The 20,901-nt window shown below is 38.1% G+C and overlaps 1 protein-coding gene across 4 annotated transcripts in view; it reads right to left on the minus strand.

The window, feature by feature from the left end:
• The window catches only part of CUX1 (cut like homeobox 1), a 657,906-nt gene that overhangs the window by 375,567 nt on the left and 261,438 nt on the right, over window positions 1-20,901 (minus strand). For all 4 annotated transcript variants that reach the window (XM_053706261.1, XM_053706258.1, XM_053706259.1 and 1 more), the window contains exons 7-8: window positions 17,737-17,813; window positions 17,379-17,445 (exon numbers count right to left, since the gene is read on the minus strand). In XM_053706261.1, the coding sequence (XP_053562236.1) occupies window positions 17,379-17,445; window positions 17,737-17,813 (144 nt within the window). The remainder of the gene's footprint in view (window positions 1-17,378; window positions 17,446-17,736; window positions 17,814-20,901) is intronic.

A 20,901-nucleotide genomic window follows, 5' to 3' on the forward strand; every position in this document is an offset into this window, starting at 1 on the left:
TGAGAAGAAATTGTAGCTCTATTAGCGATTTCAATAAAGAAGCAGACATTATGGCGAACAAGTTTTTAGTCAAAGGATATGATCCGGTCAAAATCAAGGACTCTAGAAGTAAGGCCATGGGGCGTACTAGGGATTCTCTGTTAAGAACAGATCATATGAGTTCGACAGGTAGACTTCATAAACAAAATGTACAGGATCAGGATTCCATCAGATTTATAACTACCTACAATGAAGGCCATATTATTATTAAGGAGGCCTTTAGGAAACACTGGGGCATATTAAAATCAGATAGTATGTTAGCATCATCGATATCGGAACATCCACAAATCACCTTTAGGAAGGGTAGAAACTTGAGAAATTTGTTAGCCCCTAGTAAATTGAAAGCAGTGAAAGGAGATAAAACAACAGTGAGTAAGAGTAACTGGTTAAGTCTGAAAGAAGGCACATATAAATGTGGTAAACAAAACTGTGGAATGTGCAAACATGTAAACAAAGATCTTAACTTCACAAATAGTGATAAATCTCGTAATTTTAAGTTTAAATGCCGTTGCACTTGTGATTTTACTCATGTTGTATATCTATTAACTTGTGGGTGTGGTCTTATGTATGTGGGTCGCACGAAAAGGAAGATCAGGCGTAGAGTGTCAGAACATCTCAACAATATTAGAAATGAGATGGATAAGCACAGTGTTCCCCTTCACTTTAGAGATACTCATGGTGGAGACCCCAGAACACTCAAGGTGCAGGTCATTGACTGGATTTCCCCCTCCATCTCTAACAGACTACTTACATTACGCAAACGTGAGACATTCTGGATACAGAAGTTGAACTGTCTGTGTCCAGGTGGTCTCAATGTTGATTTAGATTTAGCAGCCTTCATGTAAGTTTCCCAATTTCTACCTAAAGTCTAGGATAGGTCCCTTAGTGTATAGTTTTCTAGAGATTTTTTGGATAGGTGTACTCTTATATATACGTGTATATTTATATGTGTGTACATCTATATATATATATATATATATATATATATATATGCACGTATATATGTATGTGATAAAATTAATTAATCTATTTATGTATGATATGTCTCTGTTCTGAATATCTTGGATATTTTGAATATTTTTAAGATTTTTAATATTTTAAATGCTCTGAATATCTTTATGTCCTGAATATTTCAATATTTTAAAATTATTTTTAGTATGTATCTTACTGGTAGAGTTTATGTGTGCTAATTACTATAGGGCAGATAGGATACAATGGCTGTTCCCCTGCATATTTTTGATTTTTTTCCACTATACTACTCCTTTTTTCTTCTCCTCAGCTATATTATATTTATATTTATATCTTTTTCTATTTTTACTCATTTGTGCATGTAACATGTGTGTATATAATATATTATATACATTGGAGTTTTAATTATTGTATCATTCTAGGTATTGATTTATGCATAATATATACCTTATTAATAATGGCCATAAAAACGTCTGTGAAAATATATTGGTTTATTTTAATTTACTAGTGATAGTTTTTGCGGTCTAATAATTCATATATTTTTTAGTATAACTTAGTAACTACATTTTTAACAGTACATTATTATATGTTTTTTAATAGTATAAAATTTAAAATTTGTGTTTTTAATAGATTTTTTATAATAATATTGTTCTCTTTTTGTCTTTTGTTTTACACTATCCTTCAACATTTCATTTATAATTGGCAGAATACGCCTGTGAAAATTTATTAGTATATTGTAGCTTATTATTGACACTCTCAGTGGTTTATTAATCTATTCGTCTTAGTATAGTTTATATATTATGTCTTTAGCACTTTAGCATAGTTCTGTTTTTAATAATATTATAATATGTGCCATTTATTTATCATGCATATTGATCTAAGTTCGCTTTCCACAACAAACATAGCAGGCAGGCCAGTCATATAACGGGACTTTCTTCCATCCAATGAAATAAGCCTGTTGGCTATATAGCAGCTTGCGCTGTGAGAAGGGACATGAACTTTACCTCTTGAGAAAGACCGCACGTTGGCGGTTGAAACGCGTTGAGGCTTTTTGGACTGCTTGAGGATCCGTACTTTGCTCCAGTGACGACATCGGCTTTCACATTGACGCTTCCTAATACAGCGTTCTTTCATCTGAAGCCACTATAACGGACACTAACTTAAAACGGACACTTTTGGTTCCGGAATTTTCATTTGCAAAGATTTATGCTTTAACTGCCTTGGATATCATATGTTGTTTTAACAAACCGCCTGAATAAATTACAATTTTGTAAGTACAATTCAGAGAGTGGGGTGCGTTTGTTGTATCTACCTACACTTGAGTCTGTTTGCGCTTATATGTTTCAGAGATTTGGGATTCTACTTTACTTCGGGAGGCACGCAGGACACCTTCGGTCATTTTGCAGCAGCAGGTCTTGTATAAATATTATTATATAGTTGCACTTGTTTGCACTTATTGTGTTTCTTGCTTCATGTTTCAAGAATTTGTTTGTTTTTAGGAGTTTATGTGTTATTTATCTCTTTTATTTATCTCTTTTATTTTTTTGTATTTGAATATTCTTTTGTCAGCCTGTGTTTATATGTGCTGCATATATATGCTCATGTATTTCTATTAAGAAAGACAATCATACAATCATTATTAGTGGCTTTTAAATAATATACGTTAATCCACTTCATTTATTTATTATTTTTTTAAGTATTAAGTATCAATTTTTATTATTATTATCTATTTCACTGAATTTGTGTTTATTGCTTTATATCACAGCAATTTTGAATCATCCCTGGCAGCTAGCGCTGTTTAATTATTGTGTTTTGTAGTTTTGTTGCTTCTTGTACTTATTGCCCTATAACTTACAAAAAAAGCAAAGAACATGTAAATATTAGGTATTTCTAAACTCAGGACAAAATTTAGAAACTATTTAGAATGGGTGCTTTTTGGTGGTTGTAGATGTGCAACAGATTTTGGGGGGCAAAGTTAGAAAAAGTGTGTTTTTTTCCATTTTTTTATCATATTTTATATTTTTTTTATGGTAAATTATAAGATATGTTGAAAATAATGGTACCTTTACAAAGTCCATTTAATGGCGAGAAAAAAAAACGGTATATGTGTGGGTACAGTAAAGGAGTAAGAGGAAAATTGCAGCTAAACACAAACACTGCAGAAATGTAAAAAAAGAAATTGAAAAATGGCCTTGTCCTTAAGGTGTTAAAATATTTAATATTAAAAAGCTTACATTTCACATACCTTCAGCCTCCTGTACAACGGCCGCCATTAATTTATTCAGGTCACGTTTTTTGAACTACCAATGGCAGCCCAGGCCAGTCGGCAACACTGATATAAGCAAACTCGCCCTACGTTAATTATACACATGCACTACATGTTGGATCGCTGACTGACAGTGCTATAGATTGCAATACAATTACGTAGCGAGGGGTGGTTCAGCTCTCTTGCCGGCTAAAGAGAAAAACAGGAAGTAATGGCGGGGGCAGAGCAAGGAGCAATAACGCTCTGTAAGTAAAAACAGAATTTATGTTTACCTGATAAATTACTTTCTCCAACGGTGTGTCCGGTCCACGGCGTCATCCTTACTTGTGGGATATTCTCTTCCCCAACAGGAAATGGCAAAGAGCCCAGCAAAGCTGGTCACATGATCCCTCCTAGGCTCCGCCTACCCCAGTCATTCGACCGACGTTAAGGAGGAATATTTGCATAGGAGAAACCATATGTTACCGTGGTGACTGTAGTTAAAGAAAATAAATGATCAGACCTGATTAAAAAAACCAGGGCGGGCCGTGGACCGGACACACCGTTGGAGAAAGTAATTTATCAGGTAAACATAAATTCTGTTTTCTCCAACATAGGTGTGTCCGGTCCACGGCGTCATCCTTACTTGTGGGAACCAATACCAAAGCTTTAGGACACGGATGAAGGGAGGGAACAAATCAGGTCACCTAAATGGAAGGCACCACGGCTTGCAAAACCTTTCTCCCAAAAATAGCCTCAGAAGAAGCAAAAGTATCAAATTTGTAAAATTTAGAAAAAGTGTGCAGTGAAGACCAAGTCGCTGCCTTACATATCTGATCAACAGAAGCCTCGTTCTTGAAGGCCCATGTGGAAGCCACAGCCCTAGTGGAGTGAGCTGTGATTCTTTCAGGAGGCTGCCGTCCGGCAGTCTCATAAGCCAATCGGATAATGCTTTTAATCCAGAAGGAGAGAGAGGTAGAAGTTGCTTTTTGACCTCTCCGTTTACCAGAATAAACAACAAACAAAGACAAGTTTGTCTGAAATCCTTAGTAGCTGCTAAGTAAAATTTGAGAGCACGAACTACATCCAAGTTGTGCAACAAACGTTCCTTCTGTGAAACTGGATTAGGACACAAAGAAGGCACAACTATCTCCTGGTTAATGTTTTTGTTAGAAACAACTTTTGGAAGAAAACCAGGTTTAGTACGCAAAACCACCTTATCTGCATGGAACACCAGATAAGGAGAAGAACACTGCAGAGCAGATAATTCTGAAACTCTTCTAGCAGAAGAAATTGCAACCAAAAACAAAACTTTCCAAGATAATAACTTAATATCAACGGAATGTAAGGGTTCAAACGGAACCCCCTGAAGAACTGAAAGAACTAGGTTGAGACTCCAAGGAGGAGTCAAAATTTTGTAAACAGGCTTGATTCTAACCAGAGCCTGAACAAAGGCTAGAACATCTGGCACAGCTGCCAGCTTTTTGTGAAGTAACACAGACAAGGCAGAAATCTGTCCCATCAAGGAACTTGCAGATAATCCTTTTTCCAATCCTTCTCGAAGGAAGGATAGACTCTTAGGAATCTTAACCTTGTCCCAAGGGAATCCTGCAGATTCACACCAACAGATATACCAAATTATGTGGTAATTTTTCTGGTTACAGGCTTTCAGGCCTGAACAAGAGTATTAATAACAGAATCTGAGAACCCTCGCTTTGATAAGATCAAGCGTTCAATCTCCAAGCAGTCAGCTGGAGTGGGTCGAACGGACCTAGAACAAGAAGGTCTCTCAAAGGTAGCTTCCATGGTGGAGCCGATGACATATTCACCAGATCTGCATACCAAGTCCTGCGTGGCCACGCAGGAGCTATCAAAATCACCGACGCCCTCTCCTGATTGATCCTGGCTACCAGCCTGGGGATGAGAGGAAACGGCGGGAACACATAAGCTAGTTTGAAGGTCCAAGGTGCTACTAGTGCATCCACTAGAGCCGCCTTGGGATCCCTGGATCTGTACCCGTAGTAAGGAACTCTGAAGTTCTGACGAGAGGCCATCAGATCCATGTCTGGAATGCCCCACGGTTGAGTGACTTGGGCAAAGATTTCCGGATGGAGTTCCCACTCCCCCGGATGCAATGTCTGACGACTCAGAAAATCTGCTTCCCAATTTTCCACTCCTGGGATGTGGATAGCAGACAGGTGGCAGGAGTGAGACTCCGCCCATAGAATGATTTTGGTCACTTCTTCCATCGTTAGGGAACTCCTTGTTCCCCCCTGATGGTTGATGTATGAACTTGGCCCTCGCTAGCTGAGGCCAAGCTTTGAGAGCATTGAATATCGCTCTCAGTTCCAGAATATTTATCGGTAGAAGAGATTCTACCCGAGACCAAAGACCCTGAGCTTTCAGGGATCCCCAGACCGCGCCCCAGCCCATCAGACTGGCGTCGGTCGTGACAATGACCCACTCTGGTCTGCGGAAGGTCATCCCTTGTGACAGGATGTCCAGGGACAGCCACCAACGGAATGAGTCTCTGGTCCTCTGATTTACTTGAATCTTCGGAGACAAGTCTGAATAGTCCCCATTCCACTGACTGAGCATGAACAGTTGTAATGGTCTTAGATGAATGCGCACAAAAGGAACTATGTCCATTGCCGCTACCATCAAACCTATCACTTCCATGCACTGCGCTATGGAAGGAAGAGGAACGGAATGAAGTATCCGACAAGAGTCTAGAAGTTTTGTTTTTCTGGCTTCTGTCAGAAAAATCCTCATTTCTAAGGAGTCTATTATAGTTCCCAAGAAGGGAACCCTCGTTGACGGAGATAGAGAACTCTTTTCCACGTTCACTTTCCATCCGTGAGATCTGAGAAAGGCCAGGACAATGTCCGTGTGAGCCTTTACTTGAGGAAGGGACGACGCTCGAATCAGAATGTCGTCCAAGTAAGGTACTACAGCAATGCCCCTTGGTCTTAGCACCGCCAGAAGGGACCCTAGTACCTATGAGAAAATCCTAGGAGCAGTGGCTAATCCGAAAGAAAACGCCACGAACTGGAAATGCTTGTCCAGGAATGCAAACCTTAGGAACCGATGATGTTCCTTGTGGATAGGAATATGTAGATACGCATCCTTGAAATCCACCTTGGTCATGAATTGACCTTCCTGGATGGAAGGAAGAAGTGTTCGAATGGTTTCCATCTTGAACGATGGAACCTTGAGAAACTTGTTCAAGATCTTGAGATCTAAGATTGGTCTGAACGTTCCCTCTTTTTTGGGAACTATGAACAGATTGGAGTAGAACCCCATCCCTTGTTCTCCTAATGGAACCGGATGAATCACTCCCATTTTTAGCAGGTCTTCTACCCAATGTAAGAATGCCTGTCTTCTTATGTGGTCTGAAGACAACTGAGACCCGTGGAACCTCCCCCTTGGAGGAAGCCCCTTGAACTCCAGAGAATAACCTTGGGAGACTATTTCTAGCGCCCAAGGATCCAGAACATCTCTTGCCCAAGCCTGAGCGAAGAGAGAGAGTCTGCCCCCCACCAGATCCGGTCCCGGATCGGGGGCCCGCATTTCATGCTGTCTTGGTAGCGGTGGCAGGTTTCCTGGCCTGCTTTCCTTTGTTCCAGCCTTGCATAGGTCTCCAGGCTGGATTGGCTTGAGAAGTATTACCTTCCTGCTTAGAGGACGTAGCCCTTGGGGCTGATCCGTTTCTGCGAAAGGGACGAAACTTAGGTTTATTTTTGGTCTTGAAAAGACCTATCCTGAGGAAGGGCGTGGCCCTTGCCCCCAGTGATATCAGAGATAATCTCTTTCAAGTCAGGGCCAAAGAGTGTTTTCCCCTTGAAAGGAATGTCAAGCAATTTGTTCTTGGAAGACGCATCCGCTGCCCAAGATTTTAACCAAAGCGCTCTGCGCCACAATAGCAAACCCAGAATTTTTTCGCCGCTAACCTAGCCAATTGCAAGGTGGCGTCTAGGGTGAAAGAATTAGCCAATTTAAGAGCACGAATTCTGTCCATAATCTCCTCATAAAAAGAAGAATTACTAATAATCGCCTTTCCTAGCTCATCAAACTAGAAACACGCGGCTGCAGTGACAGGGACAATGCATGCAATTGGTTGTAGAAGGGAACCTTGCTGAACAAAACATCTTTAGCAGACCTTCTAATTTTTTATCCATAGGATCTTGGAAAGCACAACTATCTTCTATGGGTATAGTGGCGCGCTTGTGTAGAGTAGAAACCGCCCCCTCGACCTTGGGGACTGTCTGCCATCAGTCCTTTCTGGGGTCGACTATAGGAAAACAATTTTATAAATATGGGGGGAGGTACTAAAGGTATACCGGGCCTGTCCCATTCTTTACTAACAATGTACGCCACCCGCTTGGATATAGGAAAAGCTTCGGGGGGCCCCGGGGCCTCTAAGAACTTTTCCATTTTACATAGTGGTTCTGGAATGACCAGATAATCACAATCATCCAAATTGGATAACACCTCCTTAAGCAGAGCGCGGAGATGTTCCAACTTAAATTTAAAAGTAATCACATCAGGTTCAGCTTGTTGAGAAATGTTTCCTGAATCTGAAATTTCTCCCTCAGACAAAACCTCCCTGGCCCCCTCAGACTGGTGTAGGGGCCCTTCAGAAACCATATCATCAGCGTTCTCATGCTCTACAGAATTTTCTAAAACAGAGCAGTCGCGCTTTCGCTGATAAGTGGGCATATTGGCTAAAATGTTTTTGATAGAATTATCCATTACAGCCGTTAAATGTTGCATAGTAAGGAGTATTGGCGCACTAGATGTACTAGGGGCCTCCTGTATGGGCAAGACTGGTGTAGACGAAGGAGGGGATGATGCAGTACCATGCTTACTCCCCTCACTTGAGGAATCATCTTGGGCATCATTTTTACTAAATTTTTTTATGACATAAAATACATATAGTTAAATGAGAAGGAACCTTGGTTTCCCCACAGTCAGAACACAATCTATCTGGTAGTTCAGACATGTTAAACAGGCATAAACTTGATAACAAAGCACAAAAAACGTTTTAAAATAAAACCGTTACTGTCACTTTAAATTTTAAACTAAACACACTTTATTACTGCAATTGCGAAAAAGTATGAAGGAATTGTTCAAAATTCACCAAAATTTCACCACAGTGTCTTAAAGCCTTAAAAGTATTGCACACCAAATTTGGAAGCTTTAACCCTTAAAATAACGGAACCGGAGCCGTTTTTATATTTAACCCCTTTACAGTCCCTGGAATCTGCTTTGCTGAGACCCAACCAAGCCCAAAGGGGAATACGATACCAAATGATGCCTTCAGAAAGACTTTTCTATGTATCAGAGCTCCACACACATGCAGCTGCATGCCATGCTGTCCTCAAAAACAAGTGCGCCATACCGGCGCGAAAATGAGGCTCTGACTATGATTAGGGAAAGCCCCTAAAGAATAAGGTGTCTAAAACAGTGCCTGCCGATATAATCATATCAAAATACCCAGAATAAATGATTCCTCAAGGCTAAATATGTGTTAATAATGAATCGATTTAGCCCAGAAAAAGTCTACAGTCTTAATAAGCCCTTGTGAAGCCCTTATTTACTATCTTAATAAACATGGCTTACCGGATCCCATAGGGAAAATGACAGCTTCCAGCATTACATCGTCTTGTTAGAATGTGTCATACCTCAAGCAGTAAGAGACTGCACACTGTTCCCCCAACTGAAGTTAATTGCTCTCAACAGTCCTGTGTGGAACAGCCATGGATTTTAGTTACGGTGCTAAAATCATTTTCCTCATACAAACAGAAATCTTCATCTCTTTTCTGTTTCTGAGTAAATAGTACATACCAGCACTATTTTAAAATAACAAACTCTTGATTGAATAATAAAAACTACAGTTAAACACTAAAAAACTCTAAGCCATCTCCGTGGAGATGTTGCCTGTACAACGGCAAAGAGAATGACTGGGGTAGGCGGAGCCTAGGAGGGATCATGTGACCAGCTTTGCTGGGCTCTTTGCCATTTCCTGTTGGGGAAGAGAATATCCCACAAGTAAGGATGACGCCGTGGACCGGACACACCTATGTTGGAGAAATATACATTTTTATATAAAGGAATAAGAGAAATTAAAAAAAATAGCGATTTATCTGGGACATACTTGAGGATTAAGAATTTATTTGCCAATTTCTCTAACTTTACCATCACTCTAACTTATAAAATGTTAGCAACGCCTTGCCTTTCATGCTAAAAAAAATAAAAAATAAATATTACTGGTAGAGAAATCTTAAAACTTGTCATATTTGTATCATTATTGCCTGCTAGTAGTTATTATGGCTTTAGTGACATTTCTTATGAATAAACTGGAAGATAATGCAAAATGGTCTCCCTTCCATTACATGCACGATAGGTTATAAATAAAAATCTCTCTTACATTAAACTTATGTGATCTTAATAAAGGTCAATGTGTTTGTTTTATAGCTGCTGGGTTAAACTGTAGATATTCACTTTTTCCTATTTTATATTTATGTTCCCTGGGGTTAGAGGATTCACAAATGATATCTTTTAGAGAACCAAAAGATAATGAGAAAATGCAAGTTTGCATTATACCATGACCAGAAATTTTGCAGAGCTTAAGGGTAAAAGACTAAGTAATAGGGCATAAGATACCTAAAAAAAAAGAGCTGTCCATCTTTTAAATATTTATATTATCCAGTATAAGGATAGCAAGGTAGACATTAACCCTATTAGTGATAAAATTGAACAACGCTTTTTTCCTAGGAAAATATAATACATTTTTTTAATTATTTAGTGCTAATTATTTTTCCCCATAAAGTTCCTATATACATTAGAGGGACATGGAAGTCAAAATGTTCATGATTTAGAAAGATCATGTAATCATGTAATTAGACATGATCATGTCCATTCTCTTGGTGTCGTTTATTGAAAAGCATAACCAGGTAGGCACTCAGGAGCAGCAATATACTACTGGAAGCTAGCTGGTGATTGGTGGCTACACACACATGCCATTTGTAATTGGATCACCAGATGTGCACAGCAGGTCCCAGTAGTGCATTACTGTTCTGGAGCTTTAACTATGTGGTTAACTCCTTTTTGCATTTTTATAGTCCTTTTAAAGTAACAATGTAGTGCAAAAAAATGACAAGCTCTTAATTCTCTAGAGCAGGGGTCATCAATTATGGCTCTCCAGAGGTTTTGGAACTACATTTCCCATGATGCTCAGCCAGTTGAAATGCTGGCTGAGCATCATGGGAAATGTATTTCCAAAACCTCTGGAGGGCCACAATTGATGACCCCTCCTCTAGAGCATGTAATTTTAGTACCACCAATTCTGCAACTCTATTGGGCATATGTATCAAGCTCCGTATGGAGCTTGATGCCCCGTGTTTCTGGCGAGTCATTAGACTCGCCAGAAACAGCAGTTATAAAGCAGCGTTTACAAAGACCGCTGCTCCATAACCTTTCCGCCTGCTCTGAGCAGGCGGACAGACATCGACGGAAATCAACCCGATCGAGTACGATCGGGTTGATTGACACCCCTTGCTGGCGGACCATTGGCCGCAAGTCGGCAGGGGGCAGCGTTGCACCAGCAGCTCTTGTGAGCTGCTGGTGCAATGCTGAATACGGCAAGCGTATTGCTCGCCGTATTCAGCGAGGTCTGGCGGACCTGATCCGCAGTGTCGGATCAGGTCCGCTAGACCTTAATAACTATGGGCCTATATGTTTAACAACAAAGAAGTTGAACACATTGCTAAAGTACAGCTGGGGTACTAAAGCCATAATAACTACTTATGGGGTTAAACACAGACTTCCAAGGTCGGTAGTGATAAATATGTTCTACAAATTAGAACATGCAATTTTTGCATTACAATCTACCTTTAATGAGAGTTTTAAAGAGCGGTCATTTCTATGCATACAAATGTTGCTCACCTTCCCACAAACTCCCCAGTTGCTTCATTTAAAAGTAGTAAAGACACCACTTCCTCTGATGCTTTTCTATGGACCTCTAGATGTGGACTGCTGTGAAATCGCCCTTATTGCTACAGCCAAACTCAACACACTGTAACATAGGTGCTCCAGTTGAGATAAAAAGTCCAAAAAGTTTTATTCCATCACGTTAAAAACAATCTGTAATCCAAACAGTACACATAATAAGCAGAACAAATGGACAGAGCGTTTGGCTGCATCTTTGGATTACTTTGCGTATGGAACAGACACGCTATCAACTCTCTCCTAATACCCACTCTCCAATGTGTCGTTTAACCTAAAGCTGCAGGTGAGGTTAAGCAGGAGGTGCTTGATTGTAGTATACGTGCGCTTTCGCTCACAGTTTTCTTGTATAGTTGTATTCCCTTATTGCGTCTGGACTGGCTATGAGTGTCTGAGGCAAATTCAGGTACATAACAAAACTAATTTAGCCCATTGAAACCTTCCAAAGTAAATTACACTTTAAAAAAAACCTACGTTTATAAATAATAAATGCTACAGAAACTGAGGCTAATTCAATCCAATTGGCTAAGACTGTGGGGACCCCAACCTGTAGCCTATGCTTAGATTTTGTAGAAACAACATTCCACGATTTTTGTATTTTTATTTTTATTAGTGTAAAACTTTAAAGGAACATGAAAACAAATGTATTTCTTTCATGATTTAGATAGAGCTTCACATCTTAAAAACTTTCTGAAATGTTCTTCTGTTTTCTAATTAGCTTAATTCTTTTTGAATCTTTTGTTGTTGGTGATTGGAGGCTGCGCAATCTATGCCTGTGGTCTTTGGCTCACCAACGTGTTCAACTAGCTCCCAGTAGTACATTAGCTAAGCGCCTTCAGCAATTTTTTATTTTTTCTATGAGGTGACGTTTCCACCTCTTAACCAATAGCTGTGCTAGCCGATCGGCATTCTACCGGATGACTAGCACTCTATTGGCTATGAAGTCTCATTCAGAAATTAGCAATTTGCCGAAGGCAGTCGGAAGCGCTCAGCTCCGCATAAACTGCAGGAAAATAAAGAAACTTTCAGCATGAAGTTTTTTACATTTCATAACTGAAAGTCCACTTTATTTTTAGCACTGGTAAATCCCAGTGTTTCAAAAATGCTAGGATTTACCATAACTTTAAGTCCTGTATATGTAAATGCCATTATAATGGTACTTAGCTGCTACAGATGGTACATAGTGTTACTACAACAGTCATTAGTAATTAATTTAAAGGGACATTAACCACTTTGAGATTGTAATATCATTTTTTTAATTATATGTGGTAAAATAAGCTTTGCAATATATTTGTATTATTTATTTTGTCCCCTTTCCCTGCAATTGAATTCTGAAAATGTTTCCACAATATTTCCAGTCATTGGTTATACACTGTAAAGACTAATCTATAACAGTTCCTGACTGGCCCCACAAGGGAAGATTAGGTAATAAAATTACAACATGATGGCACCTATTGTTTTATGGATACTAAAACTTTACACTTACACTAACAATGTTAAACACTACATCTGTATATGATTTCCCAGGCTATTTGTTTCTAGCTAGCAGATATATAGCGTTTAATACCCCTTTAAAATGTTTCTCTCCTCCTGCTATTTATTTGGTAAGGAATATTCTACAAAGAGAAGGAAGAACAACATATTCATTCCATCATGCTGGATCCTTAAAGGAAAAAAATTGTTGAGTCTCATGACTATATTGATATTAAACATAGAGCATTTTATTTATTTATGGTTAATAATGACCACAAATTGGCAAGAGTGTAGCTGGATCTTTTTGACTTACTGAACCCACAACATCAAAATAAACTCATGAAAGCATAGACTGCTTGAAATAACATGCCCAGGAGAATTAAAAATGGCTGACAGTTTGTGCTTCACAAAATGATCCACTTACTAATCTTCGTTGAAATCGGCACTTTTTTGTTGTTGTTACATAAAATGTACTTGTTTTCCATTCTTCATCAAATGATTTTGTTCATGCTTATATTTAAGTGACACATACTTAAATCCTATTCTTAATCTATATTATTTTTTATACTTCTCTTCATTCCTCATTTTTATTTTCAGATGTGCTAAAGCAATACTTTAGCTTTGTTATTATTATATTTCTATAGCCCCCTCTGGCCGCTTACACCAAACTATGTTTTTATTATTGAGGTGACGGTTTCACCTCTAAACCAAACCATACAGCATTTTTTTTATTTTTAAGAAGTGCCGTATGGCTAGATTACCTATTGGTTTAGAGCACTGGTTTTCAAACCTGTTCTCAGGCCTCCCTAACAGGTCAGGTTTTCAGGATTACCTTGGTTGAGGGTAGGTAAAATAACTCATGTTTACTAATCAGCTGATTATTTCACCTGTGCTCTAGGTCAAATATTCTCAAAATGTGGCCTTTGATAGAGGCCTGAGGCCAGGTTTGAAAACCAGTGGTTTAGAGGATGTGGGTGGCTTGAAGGGGCTATAGAAATATAATAATAACAGAGTTAAAGTATTGCTTTAGCACATCTGAAAATAAAATGATGAATGAAGGTAAGGTAAGTATAAAAAATAATATAGATTAAGAACAGGATTTAATTATGTGTTAAAATTACCATAATTTTAAAAGCTGTAAAAATGAATAAATCTGAATGTCAAACATGGTAAATAAATACAGATGCATATGGAGCAAAGCCATACTTCTTTACATCCTACAGCCAATAAAAAGAGGGAAAGAAAAAAAGAGAAAGAATTATGGAGGAAGAGATAGAAAGAGAAAGAAGGAAACAACGAGAAATAGAAAAATAAGAAAAAGAGAGAGAAGTAAAGAAAGAACAAAAATAAAGAATGGATGAATGAATGAATAGAAAAAAAAGGAGCAGAAGAAAGAACCAAATAATTAACATTAAACCAACAGCAATAACAGGCAACAGACACTGGAGCAACATTTTCAAATACGTTTGTAATAGTTGTAATAGTGAGCATGATGTGTGTGCAAATCACTTCTCACTCACTTTTCTCTCTCACTGGGACTTAAATATCTGATCGTTGCTTAGCAACCCTGGATGGAACATGATCCACCTGGCCTGAGAACCTCTATTTAATAGTAAAAATATAATATAAGCTTTCCAGTAATGAAAGTGTGAAACTACAGACGCCTCTGAAACATGCACACCTCAAAGGCTTTTGTAACAGCTCCAGCTAATTTCATGGCAGTTGCTTTGGTAGCAAAGTCATTTCTTTGCACCATAAACTGAAGGGTATAAAATATATTATCCAGATGCTTTGGGTAGTTGTAAACGGTTGAAGTTTTTAATACAGATTCTGTCATTAGTGTTGTTTTGTGATCCAGTACATAATTGCTGATAAAGTTGTACATCTATGGCTATGTCTTGCAGACTTACTGGCAATGCCTGTAGTCAGTAAGGTTTACCAAATCCTTTTTACCAAGCAACTTTATAGTAGATTTGCTTTAAATAATAACATTTGAGAAAATGAAACCTTCCAAAGTAAATTACACTTTAAAAAAACCTACCTTTATAAATAATAAATGCTACAGAAACTGAGGCTAATTCAATCCAATTGGCTAAGACTGTGGGGACCCCAACCTGTAGCCTATGCTTAGATTTTGTAGAAACAACATTCCACGATTTTTGTACTTTTATTTTTATTAGTGTAAAACTTTAAAGCAACATGAAAACAAATGTATTTCTTTCATGATTTAGATAGAGCTTAAAATGTTAAAAACTTTCTCAAATGTTCTTCTATTTTCTAATTAGCTTAATTCTTTTTGAATCTTTTGTTGTTGGTGATTGGTGGCTGCGCAATCTATGCCTGTTGTCTTTGGCTCACCAATGTGTTCAACCAGCTCCCAGTAGTACATTAGCTGAACGCTTTCGGCAAATTTTTTTTTTTCTATGAGGTGACGTTTCCACCTCTTAACCAATAGCTGTGCTAGCCGATCGGCATTATACAGGATGACTAGCACTCTATTGGCTATGAAGTCTCATTCAGAAATGAGCAATTTGATGAAGGCAGTCGGAAGCGCTCAGCTCAGCATAAACTGCAGGAAAATAAAGAAACTTTCAGCATGAAGTTTTTTACATTTCATAACTGAAAGTCCACTTTATTTTTAGCACTAGTAAATCCCAGTGTTTCAAAAATGCTAGGATTTACCATAACTTTAAGTCCTGTATATGTAAATGCCATTATAATGGTACTTAGCTGCTACAGATGGTACATAGTGTTACTACAACAGTCATTAGTAATTAATTTAAAGGGACATTAACCACTTTGAGATTGTAATATAATTGTTTTTATTATATGTGGTAAAATAAGCTTTGCAATATATTTGTATTATTTATTTTGTCCCCTTTCCCTGCAATTGAATTCTGAAAATGTTTGAACAATATTTCCAGTCATTGGTTATACACTGTAAAGACTAATCTATAACAGTTCCTGACTGGCCCCACAAGGGAAGATTAGGTAATAAAATTACAACATGATAGCACCTATTGTTTTATGGATACTAAAACTTTACACTTACACTAACAATGTTAAACACTACATCTGTATATGATTTCCCAGGCTATTTGTTTCTAGCTAGCATATATAGCGTTTAATACCCCTTTAAAATGTTTCTCTCCTCCTGCTATTTATTTGGTAAGGAATATTCTACAAAGAGAAGGAAGAACAACATATTCATTCCATCATGCTGGATCCTTAAAGGACCATTAAATATAAAAAAAATGCATAATAAAAAGACAATGAAAAACCACTTAGGGGTCCATTTAACAATGATGGACAAGGGCAGACACCTTCACCCCTGTCTGTCCAGCATTGTGGCTAGCAGGCAGCAATTTGCTGCCCGCATATATCATTTCACAAGTCACAAGCAATTTGCCGTGGGCAACCGGAAGCTCTCAGCTCCGCATACACTGCAGGAAAATAAAGAAACTTTCAGCATGAAGTTTTTTACATACACCCCTGCCGGTGAAGCATGGGGGATTGAGAAACGCCACTTTAGAGTTGGCGTAGTAGGTTAAGAAGTAGCGGTCTGATGGCTGCAGTTTCTTAACTCTCGGCTGCAGGCTCGCTCATGCAAGCCCGAAGTTGCTACTAATTTGCATTTGAAGCTTCTTACATGGAGCCCTGTGTCAGTTTTAAATGAGCAGTAGATATTTTTCTGACAAATTTTTGTTCCATTTTCTGTCCCCGTGCATCATGTGACAGCCATCAGCTAACCACAAAATGCATATGTGTATATACTGTGAATTCTTGCATATCCTCAGTAGCAGCTGGTGTATCAGAAAGTGTACATATGGAAAGACTGTGCACATTTTGATATGGGAGTGAATTTAAATGTTTTTTAAAATTGTGTGGTCTATATGAATCGTGAAAGTTTAATTTTGACTTCTGTGTTCTTTTAACATGTGCCATTTATTGACACTGCGAATACGCTTACATGCAAGAAGCAGACCCTCAGTCTGCAGAACCAAATGCATTCACAGGGTACGTACTAAGATTTACTCTCAATTAAAGTAAATGAGTCCACTGGCCTGATGAAGAGGTGAAATCTCAAAATGTGTTGTTTTTGTTGCATAGTCTGGCCAGAATTAAAGGGATACTCAAGTCAAAATAAACTTTTATGATTCAGATGGAGCATGCAGTTTTAATACACTTTCCAATTTACTTCCATTATCAATTTTTTTTCGTTGCTGGTCCTTAAGAGGTTAAAAGTTGTGCTATTCTTTAGGAAGTGAAAAGGTTAATTTCACACCTGTAAATTAAAATGGTCCTTTACATTGATACCATTATACAGGGTGAAACACTTGTACTGTAAGTGATAATTATGCTGAATGGCCATTAGTAAATGGTGTAATGTGAAACTAGTAGGTTTCTGTTAACTTCACAATGGGAATCACAGTTTACATTCAGCTCTGGTTAGTATTGTTCGATCATGAGTACTTTTAACTCGTAATACAAGAGCACAGATGCGATATACTAACAGCAGCAGTTTCACACAAGTACAATCTATGCTAGAAATCTTGTGCAAAATACTGCTCCACTTATAATCTAGGTCTATATGCATAAACAGTAAAAATGAATCAATAAATAATACGGCTCTAGATGTGCTTACTTTGCTGATGTTTCTTCATCATACTTTGTTTTCAGGTCAAACAATGCTGCCTGAGATTTGTCCAAGGCTAAAGAAGGAAACAGATACGTTTGTTAGAATGTAACATTCTCCATCTGTTTGTGCCACCAAATAAACATTCAGGGAACAAGACTTCAAGCACATTATATGTCTTTGCCTGAGATATATTGAAGGCTAAACAAAGAAATAGTCTGTGATCGCTCCTTGGTCCCTGCAGCAAACGTTCACTGAGTGTACAGCCTTTTTGCATATGCACAAATCCAGAGTTCCCTACATTACACATTACATTTAAACCACTTTCCAGTTTAAAAAAAAAAAAAAAGTACGCAAAATATCGAACCTGTTTGCAGAACTTGAACTTTGTGTTCAGTCTCCTCAAGTTTGGAAGACGTAGACATGTGTGTCTCTTGCAACTTTCTGAAAAGCAAAACATTTATTATTGTAATCTTATGTAATTCACAATCCATTACTGAATAAATAAAAATGTATTATAGTTTTACAAGAAAACTCTCAAATTAACCAGTAGACATACAACTAATCTTTGAATGCGCAGGTGACATGTTTATTGCATGGCTTTTCATTTTCCCACAAGTTTGTCAATTTCGTTTTTACCTTCGCCAGCACAGATGTACGAGGGGTCCATATGCACCTCCCCCTGGAATTTTGCTCCTCATATACCAATCAAAATATACATTAGAGTCACTATTTTGATGCCAATGAGTCACAATTTAAAAAAAATTATGTGCAGTTCATATGTAAGAAAAAGCAACTATCTCCTGTTGGACTTGTTGCTACTGATATTATGTATAAGAAAAATGTATGCAGATGCCCATACATGTATATAGATAAAAGCAAAATAATACATTCTGAGTAACATTGCTATCAGGGGCTGTTGCCCAACTGTTTATCAGTAAAGCCCCGAGTCTCCTTAGTCTTCTACCTGGGGCATAATCAGGTAATGTCAGGCTAATTTAATAAATATTCATTACTACATATAGCCACTGTTCCCCTTGTGCAGTGACCGATTACGGATTTGAATTATTCTTGTACATGACAGCAGGGTGCATAACTGGAATGTGCATGTAAAATGACGTAATGTGTCACTGCCATCATTGTGGGGGATTAGATGTGATACAAGTGTTCTCAACACATTATTTAAAAAAAAAAAATGACCTAAAGGGATATCTGAGAAATACCCACAGGAGGAGTGAAGGAATAAATAATACATTCTAAATATTAGGGGTTGCAGCCCAACAGTTCTCCAGTAAAGCCCAGAGTATGCTAAGATTTCTACTTGAGGTATAATCAGATAATATCAGGCCAATTTAATAAAGAAAATATTCCCACATATAGTCACTGTTTGCCTTGTGCAGTAAATAAACATAGATTTTAATTATTTGCGTACATGACTGCAGGGTGTATAACTGAAATGTATATTTAAAATTACGCAATGTGTAACTGTTACTTCTATGGGGCATTACAAGTGATAAAACTGATCTCTGAAAAGCTGTGTAGGGGTGACATTTGCGGAATAACATAATTTATGTAAGAACTTACCTGATAAATTCATTTCTTTCATATTAGCAAGAGTCCATGAGCTAGTGACGTATGGGATATACATTCCTACCAGGAGGGGCAAAGTTTCCCAAACCTCAAAATGCCTATAAATACACCCCTCACCACACCCACAATTCAGTTTAATGAATAGCCAAGAAGTGGGGTGATAAAAAAGTGCAAAAGCATATAAAATAAGGAATTGGAATAATTGTGCTTTATACAAAAATCATAACCACCACAAAAAAAGGGCGGGCCTCATGGACTCTTGCTAATATGAAAGAAATGAATTTATCAGGTAAGTTCTTACATAAATTATGTTTTCTTTCATGTAATTAGCAAGAGTCCATGAGCTAGTGACGTATGGGATAATGATTACCCAAGATGTGGATCTTTCCACACAAGAGTCACTAGAGAGGGAGGGATAAAATAAAGACAGCCAATTCCTGCTGAAAATAATCCACACCCAAAATAAAGTTTAATGAAAAACATAAGCAGAAGATTCAAACTGAAACCGCTGCCTGAAGTACTTTTCTACCAAAAACTGCTTCAGAAGAAGAAAATACATCAAAATGGTAGAATTTAGTAAAAGTATGCAAAGAGGACCAAGTTGCTGCTTTGCAAATCTGATCAATCGAAGCTTCATTCCTAAACGCCCAGGAAGTAGAAACTGACCTAGTAGAATGAGCTGTAATCCTCTGAGGCGGAGTTTTACCCGACTCAACATAGGCAAGATGAATTAAAGATTTCAACCAAGATGCCAAAGAAATGGCAGAAGCTTTCTGGCCTTTTCTAGAACCGAAAAAGATAACAAATAGACTAGAAGTCTTACGGAAAGACTTAGTAGCTTCAACATAATATTTCAAAGCTCTAACAACATCCAAAGAATGCAACGATTTCTCCTTAGAATTCTTAGGATTAGGACATAATGAAGGAACCACAATTTCTCTACTAATGTTGTTGGAATTCACAACTTTAGGTAAAAAATCAAAAGAAGTTCGCAACACCGCCTTATCCTGATGAAAAATCAGAAAAGGAGACTCACAAGAAAGAGCAGATAATTCAGAAACTCTTCTGGCAGAAGAGATTGCCAAAAGGAACAAAACTTTTCAAGAAAGTAATTTAATGTCCAATGAATGCATAGGTTCAAACGGAGGAGCTTGAAGAGCCCCCAGAACCAAATTCAAACTCCAAGGAGGAGAAATTGACTTAATGACAGGTTTTATACGAACCAAAGCTTGTACAAAACAATGAATATCAGGAAGAATAGCAATCTTTCTGTGAAAAAGAACAGAAAGAGCAGAGATTTGACCTTTCAAGGAACTTGCGGACAAACCCTTATCTAAACCATCCTGAAGAAACTGTAAAATTCTCGGTATTCTAAAAGAATGCCAAGAAAAATGATGAGAAAGACACCAAGAAATATAAGTCTTCCAGACTCTATAATATATCTCTCTAGATACAGATTTACGCGCCTGTAACATAGTATTAATCACAGAGTCAGAGAAACCTCTTTGACCAAGAATCAAGCGTTCAATCTCCATACCTTTAAATTTAAGGATTTCAGATCCTGATGGAAAAAAGGACCTTGCGACAGAAGGTCTGGTCTTAACGGAAGAGTCCACGGTTGGCAAGAGGCCATCCGGACCAGATCCGCATACCAAAACCTGTGAGGCCATGCCGGAGCTACCAGCAGAACAAACGAGCATTCCTTCAGAATCTTGGAGATTACTCTTGGAAGAAGAACTAGAGGCGGAAAGATATAGGCAGGATGATACTTCCAAGGAAGTGATAATGCATCCACTGCCTCCGCCTGAGGATCCCGGGATCTGGACAGATACCTGGGAAGTTTCTTGTTTAGATGAGACGCCATCAGATCTATTTCTGGAAGTTCCCACATTTGAACAATCTGAAGAAATACCTCTGGGTGAAGAGACCATTCGCCCGGATG

Source organism: Bombina bombina, chromosome 3 (assembly GCF_027579735.1).
Source record: "Bombina bombina isolate aBomBom1 chromosome 3, aBomBom1.pri, whole genome shotgun sequence".
Taxonomy (NCBI): domain Eukaryota; kingdom Metazoa; phylum Chordata; class Amphibia; order Anura; family Bombinatoridae; genus Bombina; species Bombina bombina.